At 40.8% G+C, this 27289-nt stretch overlaps 2 protein-coding genes across 3 annotated transcripts; both read left to right on the top strand.

The window, feature by feature from the left end:
* The first annotated feature begins 3112 nt into the window (after positions 1–3112).
* LOC108273927 (transforming growth factor beta-1-induced transcript 1 protein) lies at positions 3113–13379 on the top strand. 2 transcript variants are annotated; one of them, XM_017483625.2, is made up of 12 exons: positions 3113–3647; positions 5999–6049; positions 7649–7806; positions 7923–7978; positions 8059–8195; positions 8274–8355; positions 8637–8721; positions 8810–8986; positions 9187–9360; positions 9443–9524; positions 9654–9802; positions 11359–13379. In XM_017483625.2, the coding sequence occupies exons 1-12, from the start codon at positions 3635–3637 to the stop codon at positions 11623–11625; spliced, it is 1431 nt and encodes a 476-aa protein (XP_017339114.1). In that variant the 5' UTR covers positions 3113–3634; the 3' UTR covers positions 11626–13379. The 2 variants fall into 2 exon arrangements, with proteins under 2 accessions (XP_017339114.1, XP_017339115.1); XM_017483626.3 differs by lacking the exon at positions 5999–6049 and having other exon boundaries at positions 3115–3647.
* Positions 13380–13726: 347 nt separating this feature from the next.
* patl2 (PAT1 homolog 2) lies at positions 13727–21832 on the top strand. Its single transcript, XM_017483624.3, has 18 exons — positions 13727–13944; positions 14844–14997; positions 15355–15602; positions 15894–15959; positions 16162–16209; positions 16302–16481; positions 16749–16882; positions 16996–17070; positions 17225–17348; positions 18912–19032; positions 19159–19253; positions 19356–19409; positions 19875–20017; positions 20112–20268; positions 20634–20774; positions 21014–21111; positions 21221–21361; positions 21740–21832. Exons 1-18 carry the CDS (start codon positions 13924–13926, stop codon positions 21771–21773), a joined length of 2034 nt encoding a protein of 677 aa, XP_017339113.1. The 5' UTR covers positions 13727–13923; the 3' UTR covers positions 21774–21832.
* Positions 21833–27289: the final 5457 nt, after the last annotated feature.

The following is a 27289-nucleotide window of genomic DNA, read 5'->3' as shown; positions in this document are numbered from 1 at the left end:
CCATTTGCTTGGTGACGTTAACAATCTGGTGGGGAAGAACACCAGGACTTCTCACATTCTAATCTGGGCATGACTTGAACATCATAAATACACTATTCCAGCAAAAGAATAAATATGACATCACGGATGCAAAAGTATTGAGGTCATGTTCATCCAACACCAAGTATGCTGAGTAGGTCTTGCTATTAGAATGGTTCAAAACTGACTGCCCCCCACATGTTTAATTACATCACTGCACTGAAGTAGTGCACGATAAGACCCGAGAACCTGATGGACACTGCTGCTGCTAGCTTGACCTTGAAGGGACTGGCATGCTGGAATAAGCTAACCAGGAAGAACACACCAAAGAATGCTGTTAGCACCACTACCACTTATACATGTCCCACCTGTAGCTGAACCTGTGGTTCCAGAAGTGGACTGTTTACCCATCCTAGAGCCCACCGTTAGAGGACTGAAGTGAAGTCATCATTGGATTATGACACTGTAGGACACCTGATCATCATCATACCCACTTGTGCTTTTTTTAACATCCCTTTCCAGAATGAATCTTCCCTTCGCTGTTAGAGTAATCTTCACTCCTCTTGGAAGCCTTTCCACTATATTTTGGAGCATGGCTTTTGGGATTTGTCCATTCATCCACAAGAGCATTAGTGAGGTCAGACACTGAGGTCGAGTGAGAAGACCTGGGGTGTTCAGTGGGGTTGAGGTCAGGGCTCTGTGCAGGACACTTGAGATCATCCACACCAATCTTTGGCAACCTATGTCTTCATGGAGCTCAGTTTGTGTCACAGGCGCATTGTCATGCTGGAACATGTTTGGGCCTCTTAGTTAAGATAAGATAATACTTTATTAATCCCCAGATGGAGAAATTAGTTCCAGTGAAGGGAATTTGTAAATCTACAGACATCCTATATAATTCTAGGCATCCAAATTTGTGGCAACAATTTGGGGAAGGCTCAAATATGGATGTGATGTGTCCACAAACGTTTTGGCCATATAATGTATATTTATTTTAGGTTTAAGAGGTCTTAGTACATAGTAAAGGTTCAATACATATTACTATTTCTTACAGAACAATAGAGTCAATACCTTACACTTAACAAATTGTCCTTTTTTCTAGTTATTTAAATTGATTTTTTCCCACCATTATTTTGTATATTATAGCTCAATTGCACAATAATTGACAGTTACATTTATATAGCTCTAGACACTCAAAGCACTTTACATAGTATGGGGGAATCTCCTCAACCACCATTAGTGTGTAGCATCCACTTGGATGATGCGACGGCAGCCATAGTGCGCCAGAACCCCCACAGCACACCAGCTATTAGTGAAGAGGAGAGTGATGTAGCCAATTCAGAGATGGGGGATTATTAGGGGTCAATGATAGTGGCAATGGAGGAATTTCATCAGGACACCTTTACGATAAGTTCCCTGGGATTTTTCATGACCACAGAGAGTCAGGAGCTTGGTTTGAGGTCTCATCAGAAAGACGGTGCTGTTTTTACAGCATAGTGTCCCCATCACTATACTGAGACCACAGAGTGAGCGCCCCCTGCTGGCCTCACTAATACACACCTTCCAGCAGCAACCTTAGTTTTCCCCCAGGAGGTCTCCCATCCAGGTACTGGCCAGGCTCAACCCTGCTAAGCTTCAGTGGGAAACCAGGCAAGAACATCAGGGAGATATATAGACTTTCTTAGTGTCTACTAGCTTGAATAAAGTAGACCAGTGGCAACTTTTTTCCCCAACGACCCAGTTTTAACCGCAATACCCCACATATAAAGCAACCCCCCCCCCCCCCCCCCAAAAAAACAAAAACAAAACAAAACAAAAAAAACCCCTACCAGAATTAGGCCCAGATTTCGGTGTCCTCCAAACTAGTTATACCCATGTGCAGTGGTTATGCAATTTCACAGAACATCAGAGTGCTATTGGATCGAGGTTGGATGTCACGCTTTCGACTATCTCCTGACTTCAATAAGCTGCAGTATGACGCACAAGCCCCTGTCCTCTAATTAGATGCAGTGAGTGCAACACTCTTACCTATACTGATAAATATCATGTGTGATGTTTTTGTTCTTTTTTTTTTAAACATTGATTTTCATTCATTCAGTAAATGCTTTATCCTGGTCAGATTAATGGCGTATCTGGAGGCTATCCCAGGAACACTGGGGGTGAAGGTGGGCGAATTCACTTCGGATGGACACACACATCTACATAGATTCACATCTATGGCCAATGTAGTATATCCGAACTTCAACCACCTACCTGCATGTTTATGGACAGTGGGAGGAAACCAGAGAACCTGGAGGAAACCCACACAACAGTAACCCGAGCATGGTGGGGTCACCAGGGTTAAAATAGGGACGATAGCTAACTAAAAAAAAAAAAAAAAAGTTGAGAACCACTGTATGAGGGATGAGTATTCACCCTTGAGCTACTGAATACGGGTGTGTGTGTGTGTAACATTTTCATGTTTTTGTATTTGTTATTCGTAATTTACATACGACGGGTTGGTTTTAAGGTGGGTTTTTGTGTTTCGTTAGCCACAGTACCCTCCACATCTGGCTACAATTACTCCACACCGTTTTGCTATCTGAGTTCAAATCTTAAACATGGACTTCCTCACCGAACATGAGGTTTTTATCTGACTGAATACTCTGGTTATAATAATAATAATAATAATAATAATAATAATAATAACAATAATAATAATAATAATAATAATAATAATAATAATAATAATTTCACACTTCAGACTGTTCATTAACTCCATCATTGTGTGATGAAAACACAATGCCAGTGAGTAAAACCTTTCCTCCTACAGTACAGTTGTATGCTTTTCCATTATGATTATTTTATTTTATTTTTAAATATAGATTATATTTCAGTTTTATTGTGTAGTGCTCTTATTTTTATTTGTGAGAATTTGAAAGTCCACAATTCTCGAATAAAACATGACTTTTTCTTGCCCAAGTTACAGGCGGTGACCGAGTCACTTTTTCTGCCCCAAATATGGGCTTGGAATGTGCGCCATGACGTACCCCAGAGAGAAGGCGGGGCTAGAGATGACTAGGCCACGCCTTCTTTCCCGAGGCTCCGCTCCAATCTGAGGAGAATTCACGGACAAGGTTCCAAAAAGTCACCGTGGAAACAGGAAGTGTTTGTATTTTTTATATTTTATTTTATTTTTCACATTTATTCGAATTAGAAACGGGAATTTACACGCACGGTGAAAAGCTGTCAGCGTCCGGTCAGATATTGGCCAATTTATATGCACTTTAACCCTTATGGTGATGTTTCAAAAAAATAAAAATTAAACTGTTGTTTTGCGTAATAAAATACCCGGAACAGAAGCGTTCTTATAAGTTAAGTTCTTATATTTGAGTGTCTAGTGTATTAGTGTATTAGAACACAGCCGCCTTCTGGAGCCATTGCTACAGGAAAAGGGGGCGGGGAGGAAGAGGAAGAAAAGGCCACGCCCATTTTATCCACAGCAGCCGAGCGCGCGCCGTCCTGGAATAACCGTACGAGCTTGGGGAGTCGCGCGCGAACCGTTAGGAATAACGGGCAAGTTCACGAGCGCGAACGAAAATTCTGTATATTAACATATTTATTCTGAGGAGTGAAGATGGATGATTTGGGTACGTACTCCTTATGTATATATATATATATATATATATATATATATATATATATATATATATATATAACTTAATTAATAGATTAATTCATGTGTTAATTGCTTTATTTTGCGCAGTCTGGTTGGCATCCAGAATGATGATGAGGAGAGAGAGAGAGAGAGAGAGAGAGAGAGAGAGAGAGAGATGAAAAACAATAATCAGATGTTTATGAATCCCGGTCGTGTCTCATTTCTCATTTCTGTCCCATGCAAACCGGATAGACGCGGTGCGCGCTCCCGTCCTGACCAGGCGCGCGCACGTCTGCCCTGGGACCCTACTGTAGGAAACTTCAATTCACTGCAGACTCAGTAGTGCGCGTGCACATCTCCCATTCCATATGCTGTGCACTAGATGGGACGTAGGGGAAGTGCGCGCTGCAAGTGCACACTTTACCCATCATTCTCAACCCACTGTGGGCTTGTCCCAAACCTTATTCACTGAACACCTCACTAGGGTTATACGTTATACAGACTGTTGCGGTGTATTGTGGGATTTTCCCCCGTTCTCGCTCTCGGAGACAACCAAGTACACTATGTAGTGATGTTGGGCATATGTTTGGGTTATGTTTTCCACAGGGATCCCAATACAAGTGCACTATGTACATAGGGCACAAATCAGGTCATGCGTATTATCGTGCGCTATACGCGAAGCCGTTTGAGTCTCTCTTCCTGTAGTCCACGGTTTACGAATTTAACACCCTACAAAGCGCACATGCTCAGCGCAGAGGTATTCCGAGGCTGCACTAATAATGGTACACACCCCACGTAGTGCCCTAAATCTACCCTAAGGGAGCCTTTTTATATTTAGAAGTGCACTATGTAGGTAATGGTTTTTCTGTGGGTGCATGATGTGTTATTTGTGATTCAGCCTACAAGGACTCCTACACTTTACATAGTGCACTACGAGTCCTACTTGCTATATTTGTGCGCATATGCCATTTCATACCCTATGTAGTGCACTAGCTAGAAGGATGGAGCTTTTATTTTATACACTATGTAATGCTTGAAGGTTCAGTAGGGAGTGATTTGGGACACAGCCCACGGATGTGGTAATTACAGCTTGAGTTGTAAGTATGTGTGTGTGTGAGGGGAACAGGGAGGGTGGAGGGACACGCCACATCGCCTGCCTGCACACCCTTCTGAGGCAACCAACATGGCCACTCAGACACACACACACACACACACACACACACACACACACACACTTAATGGAGAGGTCGGGGTTTTACATCCACACGGTGATTTGGTCACTTCAGAGTTTAAGAATGGAAACATATTACTCTCTGTGTGTGTGTGTGTGTTGAGAGAGACAGGAAAAAATGCTTACTAAGCACGGTGAGTCCCGAACCACACACATCTGGATTAGATTGGGACTGAATCCGCTTTCTTAACTGTGTGTGTGTGTGTGTGTGTGTGTGTGCATGTATGTATGTGTGTGTGCATGTATGTGTGTGTGTGTCTGTGTGTGTCTGTGTGTGTCAGGCCAGCAGAGTGTGCAACTCTAAATATGGTCAAGTCCTACAGACAGGAATTTTAGCTCCTTATATGAGCACATTATTGTGTGTGTGTGTGTGAATCATCACACGGCTTGATGCCAAACACACTTGAGTTAAACAGTGATCGCTGCCGTCTGTCGATGTTGCACAACCTGACAAAACATCCAACCTTCAGTGTCTAAACCAGCACTTGCTCCCTACTCCCTATCTAGTGCACTAACATTGGAAACAGAGTAAGGGATTGTCAGTGATCAATCTGTGGCTGTGTCCCATTCCACACAAAATATTCACAACATAGGGCACATAAACACCATCGTTGGTCCATTGTGCGCGTGTCACAATCCGCACGCCTTACTCACTACATGGGACACGTAGACACCATCGTTGTTCTACTGGGGACCACACACCCTATTGATAAAATACGCCACATAATCACCATCATTAATCCATACCCCATTCACTATATTGGGCACATAAACGCATAAACGGTCCATGTTGGGCATGTCCCAATCCACACACTCTACTCACGGTAATTAGGGAAGTAATGAGGCAGTTAGTGTTTATCAGGACTTTGTACTGTTCAGAAAAGGAAAGGCGGTGATCCAGTTTGGAGCTGAAAGAGTCGACTCTCACTGGTGATCTGAATCAAATGATTGGACTCACTGAAAAGACCCGGAATTCCCGGCACTATGTCACTGAACTCTGCGTTGGAGAAAGTTGTTAAGGAAGCGATTCTGCGCTATCTTTTCCTTTTGCCTGCTGCTTTCAGTTTGATTCTCTTCCTGTCTGTGTGTCTGTGTATATGTGTGCGTCGTAGGAGAGACTGACTCGTCTAACTACCCTCTCAGCCCCCGTATTGTCGTGTTTGGTATGTAACTGTCAACCTGTCAGTCTTTCTCATTTTATATGTGTATGTGTACCCTTTTTATTGTGCATTTTCACAGCATTGCTTGTACTCCCTTCTCTGTTTCCAGTCTCCCAGCATGCTTTTCTTCGCTCCCTGCATTTCACGCAAAACTTCAGAATAAACCAAAGGCGGCTCGTCTCCAGGGGCAGCTGGAGCAGAGCGCTCGATTACATTCAAATACGTTCAATTACGTCTTTTTGAGAGATTTTTTTAAAGAAGTCGCTATTGGACAGATATAGGAATATTGATTTGCGTTTCTTTCTCGATCGCAATTTGCTCCACGGGGTTATTACTGCACCTAGTGGTTTAAAAACATAACTACAACAAGCACGAATAGAGGCCCATTGGGGAGGGAATCATGCTGCCCCATGCTCGCTCTGTGAGCATTTTCAGTGCAGGAGGAGCAACAAACAGGATGGATAATGACAGGGTTGCCTTCTTAATTTTTTTTATGCCAAACTGGGATAGTTTTAAAATATTCCACGGCTGCCGAGATCCACAAACAAATAATCTGGATTAATTGGATTACATTTCCACAAACAGAGGCAGAGTATAAGTGTAGACAGTGTGTCTGTGACCTACAGAACCATTTCTATTGTAAGATGTATTGGAAAGATTGGGAAATGGACATGACACTTCAGAGGTGACCTTATTACCCCATGCAAAGGCTGAGAAAAAGAAGGAAAAACATCGCTCTTTTCCAATGCCCGAATTTTTTCAGGGTTTGGTTGGGGTTTTTGAGACGTAGCTGCGCTGGAAATCTGGCAACCCTGGTTAATGACGTTAGTCTCTAAAACAGTTTCGTCTAAAACCTCATACTAGACTGGACGCTGGATGGAAGTCTGATAGGCTCTCAACTGCATTAAAAAAAAAAAGGCATTATTAATGCGGCGTGCAACAACAAAATCTGTGGTCACGATCCACTGCTTGGGACTAACGCAGTAGACGTGGACCGATAGTGAATTTTACCGGTACCGATAACTAAGTCGGGCGGTACCTACCTGACAATAACCGATTAATCAACCGATAGTTTTTAAAATTGATACTGAATGAAAACATAACACTCAAAGTAAAATATCGCTGAACAAAAATAAACAGCACTGACTGGACCATGAAAACGTGCTGTACTTTTATAAATGAAATATATATATATATATATATATATATATATATATATATGAACTATTAATAAGATATAAAAAACAGTTTTCCAATAACACAACAAAATTAGTCAGCGATAGTTTTTATTTTGCCTCTAGAGGCCGCTCTCTTGCAAAAATTTGTCTGGATTTTTGCCAATAACTGATAGTTCCAGCAATCAGTCAACCTCTATAAAGCAACCGTTATAATTTCTAATAATTTCCGTTATTTAAAAAGAAGTTTCAGATTATACCTTGTATCACATTTAATGATGTCCCGTCCCACATCCCTAAGTGTTTTTCTTTCACATGCTATTGTGAAAATGTATTCAGATCAACTAAAACAAATCTTTACTGCTCAAAGTATAGAAATGTCACTCTCGCTTTGTCTGTGCGTGCGTGTGTGTGTGTGTGTGTGTAGACGCTCTCCTGGCCGATCTGGAAAGCTCCGCTTCTCCTCTCGCTCGGTGCCCTGTCCTATTGACCTCTGACCCTCCGGTGACCTCTGACCCCTCACCCACGTCCAACCAAGACTCCATTCAGAACCGGCCTCCTCCTCCTGCATACACACCTCAGCAGGTGGGCACCGAAAAACACGCACAACTCCTGACTTTCCGACATTTATTACACTGTTCCGTTATTCCCTAATTGATTATTGTACATCCGTTTACAGTTTATTTCGATCTCTCTCATAGACAGTTTCAGCTGCCATGAAGTCCAACGGCTCGCAGAATCCAGACAAGCTTTACAGGTACATCGACGCCAATCTATTGTCCGTGATTTCGATTCCGCATTTGAGTCGGTGATTTTATTCCGTGTGTCGTCCCTCAGCACGGTGTGTAAGCCTCGTTCTCCGCGCTCTCCTGACCCTCCTCCTGCGTTCTCGTCCTCGTCGGTGTTGGGTGGAGGCCTGAGTGAACTCGATCACCTGCTTCAGGAGCTCAACGCCACCCAGTTCAACATCACCGGTGTGTGTGTGTGTGTGTGTGTGTGTATGTATGTGTGAGTGTGTGTGTCCTGTCTCACACTTATTGTCTGTCTCCTAGATGAGATTCTGGCTCAGTTCCCTACGACGAAGAAGGAAGACAAGGACAAGGAGAAATCGGGAAAGTCGGCTCCCTCCACCGGGTGTGTTCTCTCCTACAGCTATTCGATTAAATTGCAATCTGGCATATACTGTAAGAAAACACATCTTCCAGCTTGGACTAAAAGTGTGGTCTGTGTTTAAAACCTTCATACGTCGGCCATCTTGTCTGTTTACATCGCACTATCTAGCAGAGTAAAATAATTACGTTAGAAGTTCTATTGTAACGACATCTGGGTAGCTTAGTCAGAAACATTTCAGTAACTGTTTTGATTAGCTGGGATAATGTGTGTGTGTGTGTGTGTGTGGGGGTGTGTGTGTGAAGGTCAGTGAAACCCTCCGCCACCTCGGCCACTTTGGAACTGGACAAACTGATGGCGTCGCTGTCAGATTTCCGCGTGCAGAGTGTGGTGAGTAGCTAAGTGCCTAAACCTCTTTATCACAGTGTATTATTAACAATTATGTTATATCTTGACTCCGCCCATCCTCTACTATCAGCCGGCAGCTCAGGCCAATCCGGCGCCTTTGCAGCAAACGGTGTCCCCGCCCCCGGTGTCCTCTGGAGGCTCACTGGACAGCATGCTGGGCCTCCTCCAGTCAGATCTAAGCAGGCAGGGCGTTTCCACCTCCTCCAAGGGAAACTGCTCCGCCTGCCAGAAACCGATTGTGGGACAGGTGAGGTCACGCTAATGCATACGGTGAATGGCAAGCCAGCTTACCTTTTAAATCCAGTTATTACCCATAATACCTCAGGAGTCTTGGTTACTAAGTCACTATATGATATGTACAGTATATAATGCACGAATAAACTAAAGCATAGATTTTTTGAATGAAAGGTATTTATTTATTTAGCCACAAACACCTGTGTGCTGTAGGTGGTGACGGCGCTGGGGCAGGTGTGGCACCCCGAACACTTTGTGTGCTCCGAGTGTGAATGTGAACTGGGGAACCGTAACTTCTTTGAGAAGGACGGGCGTCCGTACTGCGAGCCGGATTACTTCAGCCTGTACTCGCCTCACTGCGCACACTGCAATAAACCCATTCTCAATGTGAGTGTCTCATTTCCCTTTCCTCTTAAACATCCCAAAAAAACACGTTTAGAAGTATTCATCGGCTTTGTTTCGTTTGTAGAAAATGGTCACGGCACTCGATAAGAACTGGCATCCTGAGTGCTTCTGCTGCGTCAAGTGCAGCCGGACATTCGGAGATGAAGGTATGTTTAAGACGCCATCACCGTGACTTCATAAACGTGACTCTGTAAGTGTGGCTTAGTTACACCTTCCTGTACTTAGTTGTGCGTTTAGTTTTCAGATCTGGAGTGTTTCCTGTCTTCTTCTCTCAGGGTTTCACGACCGTGATGGACAGCAGTACTGTCAGCAGTGTTTCCTGGCGCTGTTTGCGTCGCGTTGTGAAGGCTGCTCTCAGCCCATCGTGGAGAATTACATCTCCGCTCTCAACGCCCTCTGGCACCCACAGTGCTTCGTCTGCAGGGTATGACTCATGCAATTTAATCTAAAATATCCAGTGTATTTACTTCTTAGACCTTCTTACAAAAACAGTGATTTATGGACAAAACATTTCTACAACGAAAATTCTAAATGAAAGTGTATTTTTTGCTTGATGTGTTAGCCTCAGGGAATGTCATGCTGTAACTAGCATAATACAATATTTGTAAAAACGAATAGTTTTGCTTTTCTTCAAGGGAAAATAATGTAGCTATGAAGCCCTTTTATTTGATGTTGTAAGACAGTTTTTCCATTAACCAGGTCCAAAAGTACATTTACAAAATTTTACGGCCCCTTTATGTTTAATAGATGAAAAGGCACCAGTGAAAATGAGGTTTTATGAATCAGTGACTTTCTTCAGTGAATTTCTGACAAAATGTAAAATCGAACTCTTCTTTCATTTGAAATGATTAAAAAATTTACTTTTATGTCATTTTTTTAAAATCCCAAATGGTAAAATGGTATACGTTTGTAGTGGATTATTTAATTTGAAAAGAAACAAATCTAATTTTGTATCAGATAATTTCTATTTTAATAAGTAAAAATTTACTTTTGCAGTGGATTGTTTCATTTAAAATGTAGACCTCTACTTTTGTACCAGATTATTTTATTTTAAAAGGTTAAAACGGTACTATTGTAGTGGAAATTTCTATTTTAATAAGTAAAAATGTACTTTTGTAGTGGATTATTTCATTTAAAATGTAAAAAATCTACTTTTGTACCAGATTATTTCATTTTAAAGGATTAAAAAGGTACTATTGTAGTGGAAATTTCTATTTTAATAAGAAAAATATACTTTTGTACATTTAATTTTAAAAGGCAAACATGTACTTTTGTAGCGGATTATTTCATTTTATGTGATTATTTAATGTGATTAATTAAATTTTAAAAAGAAACAAATCTAATTTGTAGCAAATGCTTTCATTTTCCATTATAAAAATGCACTTTTATAGCAAGTGCTTTAATTTTACAGGGTGAAAACTTACTTTTAATATTTTTATATCTTAATTTTAATCAACTTTTGCAGCAGATTCTTTAATGTTAAATGGTAACAAATTGGAGTTTGCAGTGTATTTAATTTCACAACGTACAAATGTACATTTGTCAGATATTCTGTAATTGTAGAAGGGAAAAATTTACTTTTATAGTGGATTCCTTCATTTTAAAGTGTTGAAATTTAGTTCTGTATTGGATTCTGTCATTTTAAGTGGTAAACATTTCCTTTGGTAGTCGTCATTAATTTCCAAAAGGAAAAACATAATTTTGTAGTGTATTCCTTCATTTGAAATATTTAAATAATTTAAATAATGAAAAAAATATTACTTTTATATTTATACAAAAAAAGTCATATTTTTTTCGAATTTAAATGTAAAATATTTACTTTTGTGGTGGATTCTTTCATTTTAAATGTTATAAATGTACATTTGTAATAGATTCTTTCATTTTAAATGGCAAAAATGTACTTTCTGTGAATTCAAAAGTTAGTGCATGTCTATGATGTTCTGTAAGTTGACATCTTTGTTCATTTTTTTTTCATCCCAGGAGTGTTTCAGCCCTTTTGTGAACGGAAGCTTCTTCGAGCACGAGGGCCAGCCGCTGTGTGAGGTGCACTATCACCAGTCTCGTGGCAGTGTGTGTCAGGCGTGCCAGCAGCCCATCGTAGGACGCTGCGTCACAGCCATGGGCGCTAAGTTCCACCCGCAGCACCTAGTGTGTCAGTTCTGCCTTAAACCTCTGAGCAAAGGCTGCTTTAAGGAGCAGGACAACAAGCCCTACTGCCACCCGTGTTTCCTCAAGCTGTTCGGCTGAATTTAAATCGGGGGATGTCCAGTACTTTCAAGATAGGAAGCTTTCCAGAATCAGTATTCTTACCTTGCATCTTTTTCCTTATTTAGTAATGTGTAAAAGAACAAAAACAAGTGCAATTTTATAAAGTCAAGTGATATAAAGAAAAAAAAAAAGAGCATTTTTTTGTAAAATGAGCAAGTGTGCCAAAAAATACTTCAGTGACACAGAAGAGAAGAAACATATGTGTGATATGTAACTTCGATTACCCTGTTAGCTATGTTTACATGCACACAATAGCCCAATGTTCTTCTTGGACAGAATGAAGATGTTTACGTGAGTTGTATAAGAAACAAAGCTGAGCTTTTCTCACCGATTTGGAACCCGTGGAAGTTTGGTTAGCAATTGACGCTAAGTGTAATTATGTTGGGATTTTAGCTGGACATAATCTTATTTTTAAGCAATTTACCAACACGTCTGAGTAAAACGTTGATATTTCCGACAGGTTCGTCCCGTTTTTATCGTCATTGTGCATTTACGTTAATAGCAAATGGCTACATGTCAGCTAGCATTTCCAGTAAAATGTCAGCGAGGATGTCCATTCTGACCGGTTGCCTGGCAACTGAGTTTTTGTGTGTTTGATGTCCCATGTCGTAAGCAGGAATTATTTATTTTTTTATTTTATCACACTAAAATGTTGGACTATTGATGTACGGGTAAATATAATTATTGAGGCTGAAGGACTGTAGGATTAAACACACACACACACAGCTATTATTTAATACAGTGAACATTCTTAACCTGGCCTAATCAAGTAAGCATGTGTCGATGTTACATTTTCCCATCATGCAAACTGCTAACCTTTACGACATATTCAAAATCATTATTTAAATAACTACCTGAAGCTTCTCGCGCAACATCTGTGATGTTTGTTTACCCGAAATCACTCGTTACCTTCTTATTTACGATTAAAAACACAACTCTGTGACCTTATAAGCTAACACTGGCTAGCTGTTAGTGAAAGCTTAAGCTGCAGGAGTGATTATATTTAATGCATAGTCTAGGTTTAAGGTTATCTATCTTAACAAGTCTAGGAGTTTCAAAAAGAAAATTGAGCTGCCAAACAAAAGCTAATTAATGCTTGGCCTTGCATCAAACCATGCTAACTAGTTAAACTTTTTCAATACAGTTAGCTCTAATAGAGAAAAGTATTTTTTTGTGTGTGTGTTTTAGCGCAGATTATCAGCACATGCCTACATGACAGCCATGTGAATAGCCAACGCTTTCATTTCCTCGACATGAAGTAAACCCTACATCAGTTGCTGACGATCACCAGCAGTCTTATGAATGAAAGAAATGCTCATTTGCGTGAATGATTTCCAAAGATCTTTTTTTTTTTTTTTTTAATTATTTGGATTAAATATTAAGTTCATTTTGTTTCTTTTTAAAAAAAAAATCAGAAACAAGAAATGATTTCAGTTTAATATATTTGCTTTATGCAGCTTATAGTCACTGCTGTTGCAATATGTGCTTATCAATTTTCATATTTTAAGTCTGTCTGTAAAAAACAAAAAAAAACAAACAACAACAACAAAAACGTGATGAGATATATGATATACTGCCAAAGATTTATTTTAAAGATGTTTACACCTTGTTGTTATGTAGTCTTCATACTCAGATAAGCTGGTTTTTTGGTTTGTTTTGTTTTTTTGTTTGTTTGGTGTGTCTCTGCTGTTCCTGCCACACAATGAAGAAGACAATAAACACTTTTCTTTGTACTGTATGGGTCTGTACAATAATTTCACAGCTCAGTAATCTCTCTTTCTAGTTCCATTGTCAGTGGGTAGTTTGCACTGTTTCTGGACACAACTACAAAATGGCCGACCCTGATAACAGTGCATTGTACAGTGAAAAGCACACAGACTTGCAGAAGCTTAGCAAGAAAGATTCATAAATAGTTTCTGTATGTGATTAAAGCAAAACATTCGATGAGAATTAAACTACATGTATTATGTTTTATTTTTCTCTCATAATCCCAAGATGCATATACTTTAATATTTAAATAAGAATAAATAAATAAATAAAAAAACCCAAAGAGCTTTTCCTTCCCTCACATTAAACTCAGTGTGAGCACGAGCTCACATGTATTTCCGGGGAGCGCGTGAAGGTGGCTGGTCGCTAAGCCCCGCCTCCTACAGGTGTATACATTTATAAAGGCGTTAATGAGCTTTCCAATATGTCGGATAGGAAGGAAAGAAAAAAAATAAAAATTGGCGGTTGGAGAATTTAGCAGCGTGACTTCTTATAGACTATTTAAGCGAAATGAATGACTCTGAGAACCCGGTAAGCTGTTTCTGGTTTACATCCACAGTATAGCAAGCCTAATCCATTTTATTCATCACTTCCGGTCGGATTTGACTCTAGTTTTTCACTGAGTCAGTTCAATCGGCTCAGCTCAACAATAAGAGTCGAGTTTTTAAGGTCACCTTTACCATGTTAAAGCTCTTGCTCGAGATAAATGAATTCACACTAACAAACAGCTAACGTATTGAAAAGGTTCAGGTTTCCTTGAAAACATTTCGATTATATTACACTACAAGAGAAATGGCATCGCCTACATTTTTATGAAGGAGGAAAACCCCCCACAATAACAATAAATCTCCTACGAGTATACTAGCGATGTGTCGTTTACAAAGTGAGTCGGCTCTTTCGGATGAACGCCGAGAGTCGATTCTTCGTGAACGACACATCACTAGTGTCTACACAAGAAAGATCCATATGGGTGGCTAATTAGACATCACCTTTAACACGCACAAAAAAGCGTGATTTATAGCTTATGTTAATCTCAAATGTTGATTAATTAAAATGTTATAATGAGTGATGGTGTATCAAATCAAGATTGAAAAGAGGACACCTAAATCAATCCCTGGCTAAATTAAGGTGTTTTTAAAAAAAAAAAAAAAAAAAAAAAAAAAAAGGGGGTGTACACCTGACAGCCACAAGGACGTTGGATGAAAAACTGATTTATATCTAAAACAGATGTGGCAGCAGAACAATCCATCCATTTCGTTCGTTTTTAAAAAAAATATTTTTATAAATAGTTTAATGGGGAATGGAGAAGCAATGCTCTAAAGATGTTTGAATTTCACCAAGACAGCCAGTCTGATTAGGTCAAAACTGTGTTGTGGGTTCAGGTAAGGCTTCAGTTCTTGATTAAGGTGCAGTTGTTCTATACCTTACAGGAGGAGAAGGGTGACTCTGTTCCCGAGGCCAGCTGGCCTGAAAATGGAGATCAGTGGAGCGATGGAGGAGAAATGGAAGAATCTGGGCTCATTCAAGAAATGGTGGAGGAAGATGAGGAGATTGATCTGTACAACGAAGAGACCTTCGGATTAGGTCAAGTGGCATCTATCTTTTTCTTAGCAGCGGCTTGGAGCTTTAACATCCAACCATAGATGTTAGTGTTTCTTATCAGTAGTGGCTGTCCAAGCCAAATCTTAACCAAGCTTTGCTAAGAAGTTGGTTGGGATTGGGTCAGGACTGTGAAAAAGGCACATCTGAGACTTGTGTTCATCACCTTGATGCTCTCGTTCCCTGTGGACTGTGTGTTGTGTTGTGTAGCCACCAAAGGTGCATAATTAAGTGTTTGGTTGTTGCTGCGATGCTGGACGATACACTTTTCTCTCGAATTGGTGCATGATGTAGTTTTAAAAAAAAAACGTATAACATTCAACCTTCTTGCCTTTGCTGCAGACCTAAATGCTGAAGATCTGGAGGCGGATCCTGTTGATCTTCTGTTAATGGAAGGAAACCAGCCCGCCTCACCCCATCCTCCATCACCACACAAGCCCTCTCCTCCCAGCCCTAAAGTTCAAATCAAGCCTCAGGTTCCCACAAGACCGAGTGAGAAGTCCCGCAGCCGATGGGAGCGAGTCGGTATGGGGCAACTGCTGGATGACCCGGCTGTGATGAGGACTGTGGAAGGTCCACCCAGTCTCAAGGTTTGGCTTGGTTCTGTTCTTTTCAGCATGCACAATATTATCATAGGGACGTGATATTCTCCTATCATTCCTGTTGTTGTATTCTGGATTCTGATTGGTCAGAAGGTGTGTGTGTTTATTTAATTTATTTTAAAATTTGCTCTGACAGTAGTACAGTTGCAAATCGCACTTGTTTTCCAAGCTGCATTATTTTTACGTGATACCAAAGGATGGGCATATTCTTAAGAGATGAATGATTTAAGATCATCAAACACAAACCGACTTGTGCTGTAACTGTGTTTTATGGTGCAGAGTTTGGACAGTGCTATTGTGGACTGTGGACGCAGTTCAGGCTGGGGGGATCTCAACGCAAACACGGTTAGCTGATTTCCTTTTTATCCATTTTAAAGCGTGATCATGTTTCAATCCCCATCTATTCATGTGCATACCCTTACAGTTATAATACACATGATTTGTGTTGCTGTGAAAGGCACAAACCATACATTTGTAACTTTTTTTGAAAATGTCACCAACATTGCTGATAAAAGCTTATACCTGCCCTGTTGTCTGTTTCACGCAGTGGATGATGTCATCTTATGGCCCAACGAGACAAACGCCTCTCTTACAAGTATGAAATCTTATGAATAAGGCAGTGTCTGTCACTTCCTGTTCCCTTCCTCACTTTAAAAAATAAATAAATTTCTTTTTATAATGGTATAGGACAGAGCCATCGTGCGAGTGATTGACAGGGCGACTCGTGGCAGTATGCCCTTCACGTCTCCTACCTTGCAATCCCCGCTGCAGAGGGCTCTCCCTCGGCAGGCGCCTGTCTGTCCGGTGATGCCTAGATCTCCGATACGCCCTCAAAGTCCATTCTCAATTAAACAGAATTACAACCAGGTGACTTCCATTATTATCTCCAAGTGATACGCTTATGTTTTTAGGAGCTAGATAGTCATCCATCTAAACTCGAGATCTTAATTGTTGCAATCTGATTGGCTGTCTGCACTTGTGTGACAGTTTCCAGCTAGAACACTGTCTGTGAAAGTAGGTGGATCTTGGAGGCATTTATTTACAAAAAAAAAAAAACGTATCAGACAAGTGAATGCTAGAGGTCTGGCTGGTGTGTAATTTTACTTCTGTATTCTTATTTTCTTTGCTCTTTAGCCAGGCATTTATCTGTCACCCTCCACGCCAAGATACCACTCTCCCAAAATGATGCCGCTGCAGTTTGGACCAAACTCACCCCGACCCGGCCCCTGCTTCAGCCCTTTACTCAGTCCCCTCCCTCAGAGATTCAGGTTAGCTGTCTGGGCAGGTTCTTGTGGGGGGAGGGGGATGAGTGTGGTATGTGTGTTTTTTGGGGTAGATGAAATATCTCTAAAGTGAAGGAGTGTGACCTTTTGACACTTAGGTTCCCAGTCCTGGCAACCCAACTCCATCCACAGCACAAGAGATTGCTGAGTCAGCGTCCTCAAGGCTTTCGGAGGTAGACCAATACATTATATTGGCATTAACAATAGTTGTTTAGCAGATTAAATGTTAATTACTACCTTTGCTGCAATATGAACAAATGTTACGTTGGTATTGCCACCATAATTATTTTGCTAGTGAAGACATTCATTTATTTTTTATTTAAACAGAAAGTCAAAGGATTGGGATCATTATGCTGAGCTCATGTCAGCCAAAGAGAAGGAATGGATCATTAAGTTGCAGATGATCCAGCTACAAAGTGAGAACCCCCATCAAGATGATTATTATTACCAGGTACAGTGCTCCCAAATGGTTATTTACATTAATGATTAGTTCTATACATGTTCTATTCACGATTGCTCTTGGTCACCTCTTTAGATTACTTAAAAAAAGAAATACTTTAATGATGAATATTAACTACTGGTTCTCAACTGGTGGACTTTGTTTGTTGTATTATTAGCAGTTTCGTACATGAAGGTTTAAACCTTTTGTCATGACTGAACATTAAAGCACAATTGATTCTGCTGACAACCTTCTTCCCCATTACTCATTCCTTTTTCCATCTGGTACAGTGGAAACATGCTCAAAAAGTCAGTTCAGACTTTCCTATCTCTGGCCCCAGCCACATGTGATGTCTAATCTGTCCAATGGGTCTCCACTACGTTTTCCCCAGGGTCCATTATAGCCATGTCTGGAACAGCTCTATTGGTGTTCCAGACCTGAACCTTAGTTGGCTCTTTTCAATTCAAAGCAATAACAGGGAAGGCATGTCTGTTGGGTTAAGGAGATTCTTCAAATGCTTTTTGTACCACTTGGCAAAATCCCCAGTAGATGTCAACGCTTGCCTAGCACAGATTGCCCCTCTTGAGCTGATTAACGGTTTGCCAGAAAGGCCGTCTTCCAGTCCTAATGGCCACCAGTGAAGCAATTCCATTCAAACTCAAAATCCCTGTATTCATGTGCTACAAGGAAGGAGGACCTTTTGCAGGCTTTTCACCAAAGCCTCTTCCAGACCTCCCAAGCAATCTGCTGCCCCATGCAATGATTGCATTTCCTCACCAAGTGGTGATCAGTTGATGATTCATCTTAACCAAGTGTCTCAAACGGTTCTTTCTTGAGCATCTGCCTTACCTTCTCCAACCGTTATTTCCAACGGTTTTCTAGCTGTCTGAGGAAAACCCTCTTGTTCAGTGGAGGAAAAACATCAGTTATGGAGTCCCCATAAGTGAATGTGACAAAAGTACCAGGCTGAGGGCCACAGAGTAGAAGAGTCCACACCCAGGCTCTCACTTCAAGTTTCCATCAGCAAGGTCTAACCAGTTGACCCACACTTGCAGGTGGTAATCCCACAAGATGGCTTCACTTGTCCATTTCTGTCTGAGCCTGAGAGTCATGTGGGTGGCCCCAGCCTGCAGACACCACCCCGAGGCCTATACTGGTAACTCTAATTGGAGAACGGTACACTTGAATCTTTTTTTGTGCTTTGTCTGAGATCACTCTTTGTCTGACCACTCGCATCAGAGCTCTTCACAGAAGGAAGTATTAAGTTTCTGGAGACACAGCCCTGGGGTTCATTGAAGTTCCTCCACCACCAAATATGTAATGTTTTTGAAGTCGTACTGCTTCTGGCTCATGACTTAATAATGAAAGGCAAGTGTGGGTCCTGGAGCAAGACCAGTTCAGGAGAATCAGTGATATAAACAATACTAGTGGGAATTTATTATTATTATTTTTCCTCCCCCCCATGTTAAGAGATTCAAATGGAGCAGATGGACATTTTACGTTGGAATTTTTTTTTTTTTGTTGATCAAGTTATTTAGATGAAGTGTGGTTGATGGTGTGTGTGTGCGTGTCTAGGAGTACTATCGGAGACTGGAGACCAAATTGGCTGAGGAAGAAATGCTGGGTGACCGCTCCAAGAGGGAACCACCCAAACTCACTACGCCGTACGTCAACAAAACTGTATCATACACTCCAGGTATGAACTTGTGTCCCATGGCTCTTGGTCCCATTGACTATCTAGCATGCTAATACAAGGAACGGAAATGGTGAGGCTAGACTATAGATTTGTCACTACATAGTTTGCATGTGTTGCATGTTCTAGTGGTTCATATCGAGGGCTCTCTGGGTCAAGTCGCCGTTTCTACGTGTTACTCGCCACGTCGAGCCATCGACGCTGTGCATGGGCACACCATGGAGGTGAGGGGGACCTCAGTGAAAATTCAAAACGTTTATATAATGTTAATATTATTCATGAATTGCTTATTTGCTTAACCCCCCCCCCCCCAACCAATTTACCAGGAACAGAACAATATCAGACAACAGAAACTCGAGGTGCTGAATACCATTGAGAAGGTGAGGGATCATTTTATTGATCATGATGGTGGGTGTGACCAAATATAAAGCCTACTGTATAATGTCTACAAATCATTATTTGCATTTGTTTTTAAAAAAAAATATTTCCCGGTGTTTGTGTGGTAGACATTGTTGAATATAACTGAACACGGTTAGATGGTGAATTTCTAACAGTAGAGATTTGACTAACATTGGTTAATCTATACTGGAAGATCAGCTCCGGAAGATTCCACGGATCAATCGGATATACTGCTTGAGAATTATTTCTCTAATTTAAGACTCGCTTTGTATTTGAGCCAAGTGTAAAAATTCCCCAAATCAACTCTACTCATGGAGGTCTGCTGGCCCCCAGTGCTTCTCCAGGTCACAGTGTGGTTGATGATTAGTGCAGAACTTTATCCAGGTGTGTTTTGGTTCTTCAGGATGTCTAGAGTAATTCTGCTCCGTCATCTGCCCTGCTCTCAGTGCTACATCACTTTGTTGGGGGTGGAGGAAGCCGAGAGAATGAAGGCTAGCATTTCGGATGAGGAGGAAAGGCAGAGAAGGCTGACGACCATTCAGAGAGGAGTGGAGCAGATCAGCAACCAGCTACGCCACCCTAACTCTTCGTAGGACATATGATTGGCTTGGACTCCTTACAAAATTTTCTGTCATTGTTTGCACACTCGTTCATTGTTTTATTATTATATATTTTTTTCAAAGGGAGTCTGCAGAAGAGTTCCTACCATGCCTCTTGGTTTCAAAAGGGAAAAAACTGCTGTCAAGGCTCCTCCCATTTCTATCCCATGACGCATCTTTGCAGGTTCTGAGAGCGATCACGACACACCTGCCGGCGCTGATGAGCCGAGACATAGATGAGGTCTGAAGCTTTTGGTCTGTTAATTCTGTTTCATAGTCGGCTTCGTGCTTTGTTTGATTTAATGCCTGTACTTGTAAAATGCTGTATGCTCCTATAGCATATAATAGTGTGTATGTTGTCTTGCTAATGCACAGACAACAGCGAAAAAGTGCCGGGTGTATTTCCTGATTAAATAAACACTGAAAACCGTACTACGTGAAAATACCAAGAGGATGGACTAGAGCATCTTCTAAACCCGATACAGCATCTTTACAACGTTTTTAATTGGACCGCACATGAGAAACAGCTGATGCCCCATAGGGTTTTGTTTAAGCTTACCATGAGGGAATGGTGGGCCAATGGTATAACTCTCTTCCTTCCCTCAGGCTCTTCCTGTCCTCTACCCCTCGCTCCGAGCTGTGATTGGCACATTGACGTTCTCCCAGCTAGTCAGCATCCTCCGGGATTTCACCACAGCCTTACCTGACTCCAAAGACTCGCGCTTAACACTGGCCTGCCAAAATAAGGTGTGTGTGTGTGTGTGCAAGAATTCAGCCTGCTCTGGGGCAGTGCGCTTTACAGTGTAGAAATGAGGAAGGTTGTCTCTCACTCTCTCTTATGTAAAGTATCTGTCTGACAAGTTGTTACTATAGAAACCATAACGTATTCAAAGGGGTGCATTAATATAAACCTGCGATTTGGTGGTATATTAAAACTTTTGCACCAAAATGTTACAATCATGTGCTTCTGTTTTTATTTATTTTAGTTTGGTCTGTCACTGGTGTACGCGTTGCTTTCACAAGGCGAGCGACTCCTGACCTCTGACATTCCCATGGAGCCAAGCATTGGTGATTTCGAGACATGGTAATGCAGTGGGAGGATTTCAGGATGGTGCATACACTTCAAATATGTCCTGTGTATACACGATTATTATCATTATTTTTTTTTAACCATTTGCCTTCCTCTCTGCTAGGACTGACACGGTTTTCCATGTGGCACGGCAGCTGTCCCGCTCGTCTCTCATCGAGCCACTCTTCTTGCCCTCCAATCTGCTCACGCTGTTCTGTCGCTATTTGGACAAACGCACCGTCCAGCAGCTCAAGAACAACATGGAGTAAGTCCATTCCTGTGTTAAAATACCCTTTGCCACCCCCCCCTTTTTTGAATTTTTATTTATTTTTTGACCTCTTCATCAACGTTTCCTTGGTACACACGTCAAGTGCCATTTAGGAAGTTTCTCAGCTCACTGTTTGATCCTTCATCTAATACACATCAGTGTACACTTACCCAGAAACCATCACTTAAATCTAGCGCAAGGTTAGATGGAAAGACACCTTCCTGGTTTCTCCTTTAAAAGGTCCTTGATAATAATATGCAGATATGGAACACCCCCCCCCCCGCCCCTTTTAAAATTATATATATATATATATATATATATAAATATTGTAAAATTGTTTTTATTTATTTATTTATTTATTTATTTTCCCCCCAGGTCTTCAACTGGCTATCTGGCTGTAGGTTCCTGAGAGTCCTTTTTGTTTTCTCTTCTTTTTTTTTTTTTTTCTTTTTTTTTTTTTTTTTTTTTTTTTTTTTTTAAAAAGCCCCTCTGTAGAGAAACTCCTCACGTTCCTCGTCGGCTCCAGATGGTGGTGATCAATGTTAAGCCCAGTCTCGCAGAAATATCCATGGGAGGAAAAAGAAGAAAAAGATTCAGCCATTTAGGTGAAAAATATCAGGACTGATTTATGTTTCACCAAAAAAAAAAAAAAAATCCTAGCCTTTTTTTTTTTTTTTTTCTTTAATTTAGGAGAGATTCATTTCCACATATTGTCATGTACGTGTCCATTTTATTTATTGTATCTTTATTTCATCACTAAGTGATATTTAAGCACTGTTGAATAGCATGTATAAAATGCAAAAAAATGAATAAATGCAATTCTAAAAATGTACTACGTCTAAAACGTTTTTATAACATTTTTATTTAGCTCTGTTTATGTTGGTTGCTGCCATGTGTGGCTAGCGATGAACCTCCTTGTGCTGAGGTTTTATGTTTAAGATCTTATGATGTTTAAACTGGATCTTTTTAATAGCATGTAAGTGCATACCCAACTCTCCCATTCTGACTAATGATTAGTCACTTGTGTGTCATGTTTATGATTGATCTCAATCCAAGAGCAGGTGTTGAAGAGTGAAGAGGTCTTTCTGATTGGTTAGATGTCTGCCTTTTATTAGATTTATGTTTGAACAAATCCTCAGCTTGTTGATCTGAGTTTGAGAGAGTGGCCTCTGGTTTCAGTCTAAACATTTACATCATGCTAAAACTCTTCAGAGACTCCCTATGGCCTCCATATGAACGTCTGGCTTTCTGGTTTGGGCTTCACATTCCTGGGAGTTCTGCTGGGGTAAATGTAAAGTGATTTTTGGAAATGGAAGAAGCTTCATATCCATCCATTCCCACATTTAAACTAGCAGTTATCATTTATTCATCATTTATATGGTACGACATCCACCTGGTAGAATTCAGGATTTTTGTCTTACTGTTTGTATTGGCATCAGAACATCACTGCTTGTGACGAAGCCAGTGGAAAAAGCAGCTACTGCCATGCTGATCAGCAGGGTCAGACTGGGACTGAAAAACGGCCCGGGACTTTGAAACACACCGTGTACAGTTCCCAAATACAAATTCACATGCCATCCACTATATAATAATAAATTAGGATGCAGTGCTATTCATGGCTGTTAACAGCACTTTTGATCTAATTATACAGTATTTAAAAAAAAAAAAAACTATTTGGCACCAGAAGCCAGTTCCGCTCCCACCTTAGACAAACAGCAGGTGGCGCATCTTTTTTCTTTCATTCATATTTTTTTTTTTTTTTTTTTTTTTTTTTTTTCCTGCAACGTCACTGTCAAGAGCCATCAGAATCTCCTTTTCTGTAGCCATCATCATGATGGCTTGGGACATGGTGTTTCTCGGTATGTTCTTGATCAATTTCAAGGTTGAGAAGCTACTTTCACATGCCACTCGATAGAATGAGTGAGGAGGAATTTAAATGCCAAACCACTCACACTATCCGGGTATTTGAGTGACTCTTGGAGCGTTTTCGTCTAGACATGGCACCTTCAGTCTTTCTCTCTGTAATGCCAAACTCTTTAATTCAGATTGAAGTCTTTCAGCCGTTTGCTTTTTCGTTAAATCTGAAGAGGCATTTTCGGAATTTTTCCCAAGCGCTATCGTTGGTAGTCCTTTCTGCCTTATTTCAAAGAAGTTCTTCGGATCCATACCGGCGAAATCTTTCCAAAGGGCAGTGGATGCTCTCTACCACTGTGTCCATGATTTACATCACTGGCCCACTCCACAAAGCCATCAGTTGCTTTCTTTACACCCTCACAGTCCCTGTTGCACTCCTTCAGGCTGTCTTGGGTGTCCGGAACCAGACGATGGGCGGTTAGGATGTCCATGCAACTGGTTTGCAGGTTCTTTGCGTGGGATGTTGTCAGCTCAAACATTCTCAGGAAAACCTGGGCAGTGAGAACGGTCTCGTACTTGAGTATACCCTTTTGCTTTAATTTGCACGTTGGGCTTCATTGCGGTGTCACTTCCAATCTTCTCTAGAGTTAAAATCAGCTCTACAAACAAAGACTTTGTTCAGGACCACGTCTTTGGCCCACCAGCATGTTTCACCTATGGGTGACAGGTGTGTTTTTTCTATATTCAAGTTGTTGTTGTCCAGCACCTGTTTAAGAAGCTCAACGAACAACTCTCCAGATTGACAGTCCACCACAGCAAGCAGTCTCTCATGGACAACATCTGTAACACAGCGAACAATAACGCTACTATCTGTCTGTCCGGACTGAAAACATCCCAGCTTCCCTGAATTCTTTCACCACTTGTTCCTTTATCATCTGGTTGATGGTTTCCACAACTGAATCAACAGTTGTCTTGGAGAGAAAGGTACCAAATGACCCTCATCCCCCCCACCCCAAAAAACTTGCATAGCTTTTTCATATGTTCATTCAGATAGAAGTCATATTTGCTTAAAAGCTAAATTATGTATTGCATGTATTAACCCTGTTAACCTGTACTCTATTGTGTGCAGTATCATTGCTGCACCAGTCATAATCTCTGCACTGGACCGTGTCACCACTGTCACAGCTGCCTCCATGTCCTTCTCAGTCTCCAGATTACTTTTCTCTTGTTTTTTCCTGTGCCACCCTTTTCTCCTTTTCTCTTCCTCTCCATTTCTTTGGAGAAGAAACAAAAATGTAATAGAAACTGTAAAAACTCTGTACTGTTTCGCTTGGACTCACACTCTGTGTTCAGGCCGTGCTCAAAGAACGCGGCCGTTACTTTGACTGGCCGTACGGGGAAATCTCCCGATTCTCCCGACAGCCAGTCCGTCTCCATCGATCAGCTAATTTGGACTGCTAGCCATTCATTCATCGTCAGTAAGTGCTTGATCCTAGTCCTATCCTGGGAACACTGGTGATAGTATGTTAGTATGTTAGTTGGACACAAGTGGTGATAATGATAATGAGTTTTTATTGGTCATATGTACATTACAGCAGAGTGAAATTCTTTTCTTCATATACCCCAGCATGTCAGGAAGTTGGGTTCAGAGTGCTCAAGGGCCCAACAGTGGCAGCTTGGCAGTGCTGGGGATTGAACTGACCTTCCGATCAGTAACCCAGAACCTGGCAGTGCTGGGGCTTGAACCCCTGACCTTCTGATCAGTAACCCAGAGTCTTAACCCCCAAGCCACCACTGCCAACCCCCCAAATTGTAGCTTGATGCCCAGCAGTTTACCATTAACCAATGAACGCTAACAAACATCATACGGCCATCACTGTTCCGTTCCATTCCTTCATTCAACTCGGGCTTTTACAATGTTTTGCTGTGTGTGTGTGTGTACTTCTCCAGATGGTGTGTATAGACTGTATAGTTGGCAGACAGAACCAATATTGTCCCCTCGTCTCCCGCAATGAGTAAAGACCCTGGAATGGACTCCAAGGACGAGTTATGTAGGGAATGTTTAAATAGAAGAGGGCTGTGAGTTTGGTGTTCAGACCCTAAAGGGAAACTGAAGTCCCATGTTTTAAGAATGAATGCCTAATGCTACAGTACTGTATATCATGCAGTGAGATAGAGTAGATGCATACTGTACATGGATATTCAACATGCATAATATCACTAGTAATGTTTTATCTTTGAAAGAAACTATCATCTTTACCTGTATTTCGTACACTGATAAATATTTTTATTTTAAGTTATAAGTCTTTATGACTGAGGAGTTTACGGTTTATGGTTTCTCAGTAACATGACAAGTTGTGCTTTTGTCTTATATCAACTCGGTTCAGCTTGTGGTTAATTTGGTTAAACCGTCTCTAAATATTTTCTCTATATATATTCCTTCGCATAATACCAGCAATGTAATGCTCGCTAGTTTACCACAACACAACACTATAGCCAACTAGCGTTAGTTAGCTAGCAACTGCAAATCAAGATTTTTTTTTTTTTTTTTTTTTTAAAGGGAAAGATTTAAACCATGACTAAATGGTAAAACTGATATCTGGTGTGATGTCGAATATGGAATCAAAGTTATACAGTGTTGATGAAAATATTTAGCAGCAAACGCTTGCATGGTTTTCAGAAGAGCCGTGTTTGCAGGGGCCGAGTGAAGGGAAAGAGAGGAGGACGTTCACCAGGTGGTGAAGAAGAAGAAGTGAAGTCTCTTCTCTTTCTTCTTTCTTTCTGCTAACAGAAGAAAACCATGCGGCCAAGTGTAACTGTTAGTAAATGTCTAGTTAACTGAGGTTAGCTTGTGGTGAAAATGCTAACTGTGCTCAAATAAATGGCAACTCCCCACCCCCTTTAAAAACATGCTAACTCAGCTTAGGGAGATGCTAGCTGAGCTTAGAACACGGGATTTAGCTGCTAGTTTTATTTCTCCCTCAGCACGCTACATGGAGCACTAAACTAACATCCTATCAACGTTGAACAGGATGTTAGCTTGCCCATGAACTTCCATCGCTCAGTAGTTATCAACTTGTTCGTTGCTCTACTCTTGAAGTTGGTTTTGCGCAGTTAGCGTAGCAGGGCTGCCTTCAGCTTTTGCTGGCACCTCCATTACTCCACAATTACAATTACTACACCATTAACATTGAATGAATATTCCTCATAATAAATAGGAGCTTATCTACTCAGTCAAGGTTTCAATATGTTGATAGCGACATGCTAATTTAATCTGACTAAATATTGTCTGAATCTTGTGGGCTGTGATTCTAAAATAATAAAATCTAACAAATGTGTGGAAAACTGTTTTTGTTTTTTTTTGTTTTTTTGTTTTTTTTACTTTACATGTTACATACTAGGTTTCGAACTAGCTTCATTCTCAGATTAGATTAGCAAAGCAAGCTAACTGAACAACTCACCAGAGTCAAACGCTCTCTAGATCTCTGCTACTTCCTTCCTAGCTTGATTTTTCTTCCTAATATCTTCCCTGACACTTTTGAGAGGTTGTATATGACAGAATAATATGAAATGACAGTATTCTTGCATTGCAAGAATTGTTGGTTCTTGTTCCTGAAGGAGTCGTCTCTTTTAGGTGCACTCTGAGAATCAATCCACGTGTATGAGCCATTCTGAGAGTCATTTGGGAGTCGAATCAGTCCACTCTTATTGGTCATATTGAATCGGAATCACTGAAAAGATCCAAAAAAATTCAAAATGCATGTGCAAACATTCATCTTATGCTCAAAACAGAATCAGTTCAGACTGGAGACTGACTTTAAAGACTCTGGACCTGATTATTTTTCTTTACTGCGCTTGGCATTTTACCGAATTCTCAACATATGTATCGCCGTTTGTGGGAGGTCTGCATGCATGATAAATGTTCACATACACAAGAGTGTTTGGCACACAGGTGTGTGTCAACACCCAAGCTGATGTTTCCATTCAATTTTGAGTTTATTATCATGAAATGACCAGAATGTCTCGACTAACTGAAAATAAGCTAGCTGGACTAAATGAAGTCAACTGCAA

Source organism: Ictalurus punctatus, chromosome 13 (genome assembly GCF_001660625.3).
Source record: "Ictalurus punctatus breed USDA103 chromosome 13, Coco_2.0, whole genome shotgun sequence".
NCBI classification, from domain to species: domain Eukaryota; kingdom Metazoa; phylum Chordata; class Actinopteri; order Siluriformes; family Ictaluridae; genus Ictalurus; species Ictalurus punctatus.
Note: the sequence above shows the minus strand (reverse complement) of the source record. Positions and strands in the feature narration are given on the sequence as shown.

Excerpts from the sequence above, each read along its gene's own strand:
- LOC108273927 (XM_017483625.2), top strand. Across the intron at positions 6,050-7,648 it reads CCCCCGTATTGTCGTGTTTG|ACGCTCTCCTGGCCGATCTG; the intron begins GTATGTAACTGT and ends GTGTGTGTGTAG. Across the intron at positions 9,803-11,358 it reads CACAGTGCTTCGTCTGCAGG|GAGTGTTTCAGCCCTTTTGT; the intron begins GTATGACTCATG and ends TTTTCATCCCAG.
- patl2 (XM_017483624.3), top strand. The coding sequence starts at position 13,924 with ATGAATGACTCTGAGAACCCG. Across the intron at positions 13,945-14,843 it reads TGAATGACTCTGAGAACCCG|GAGGAGAAGGGTGACTCTGT; the intron begins GTAAGCTGTTTC and ends TATACCTTACAG. Across the intron at positions 17,071-17,224 it reads CGTCCTCAAGGCTTTCGGAG|AAAGTCAAAGGATTGGGATC; the intron begins GTAGACCAATAC and ends TTATTTAAACAG.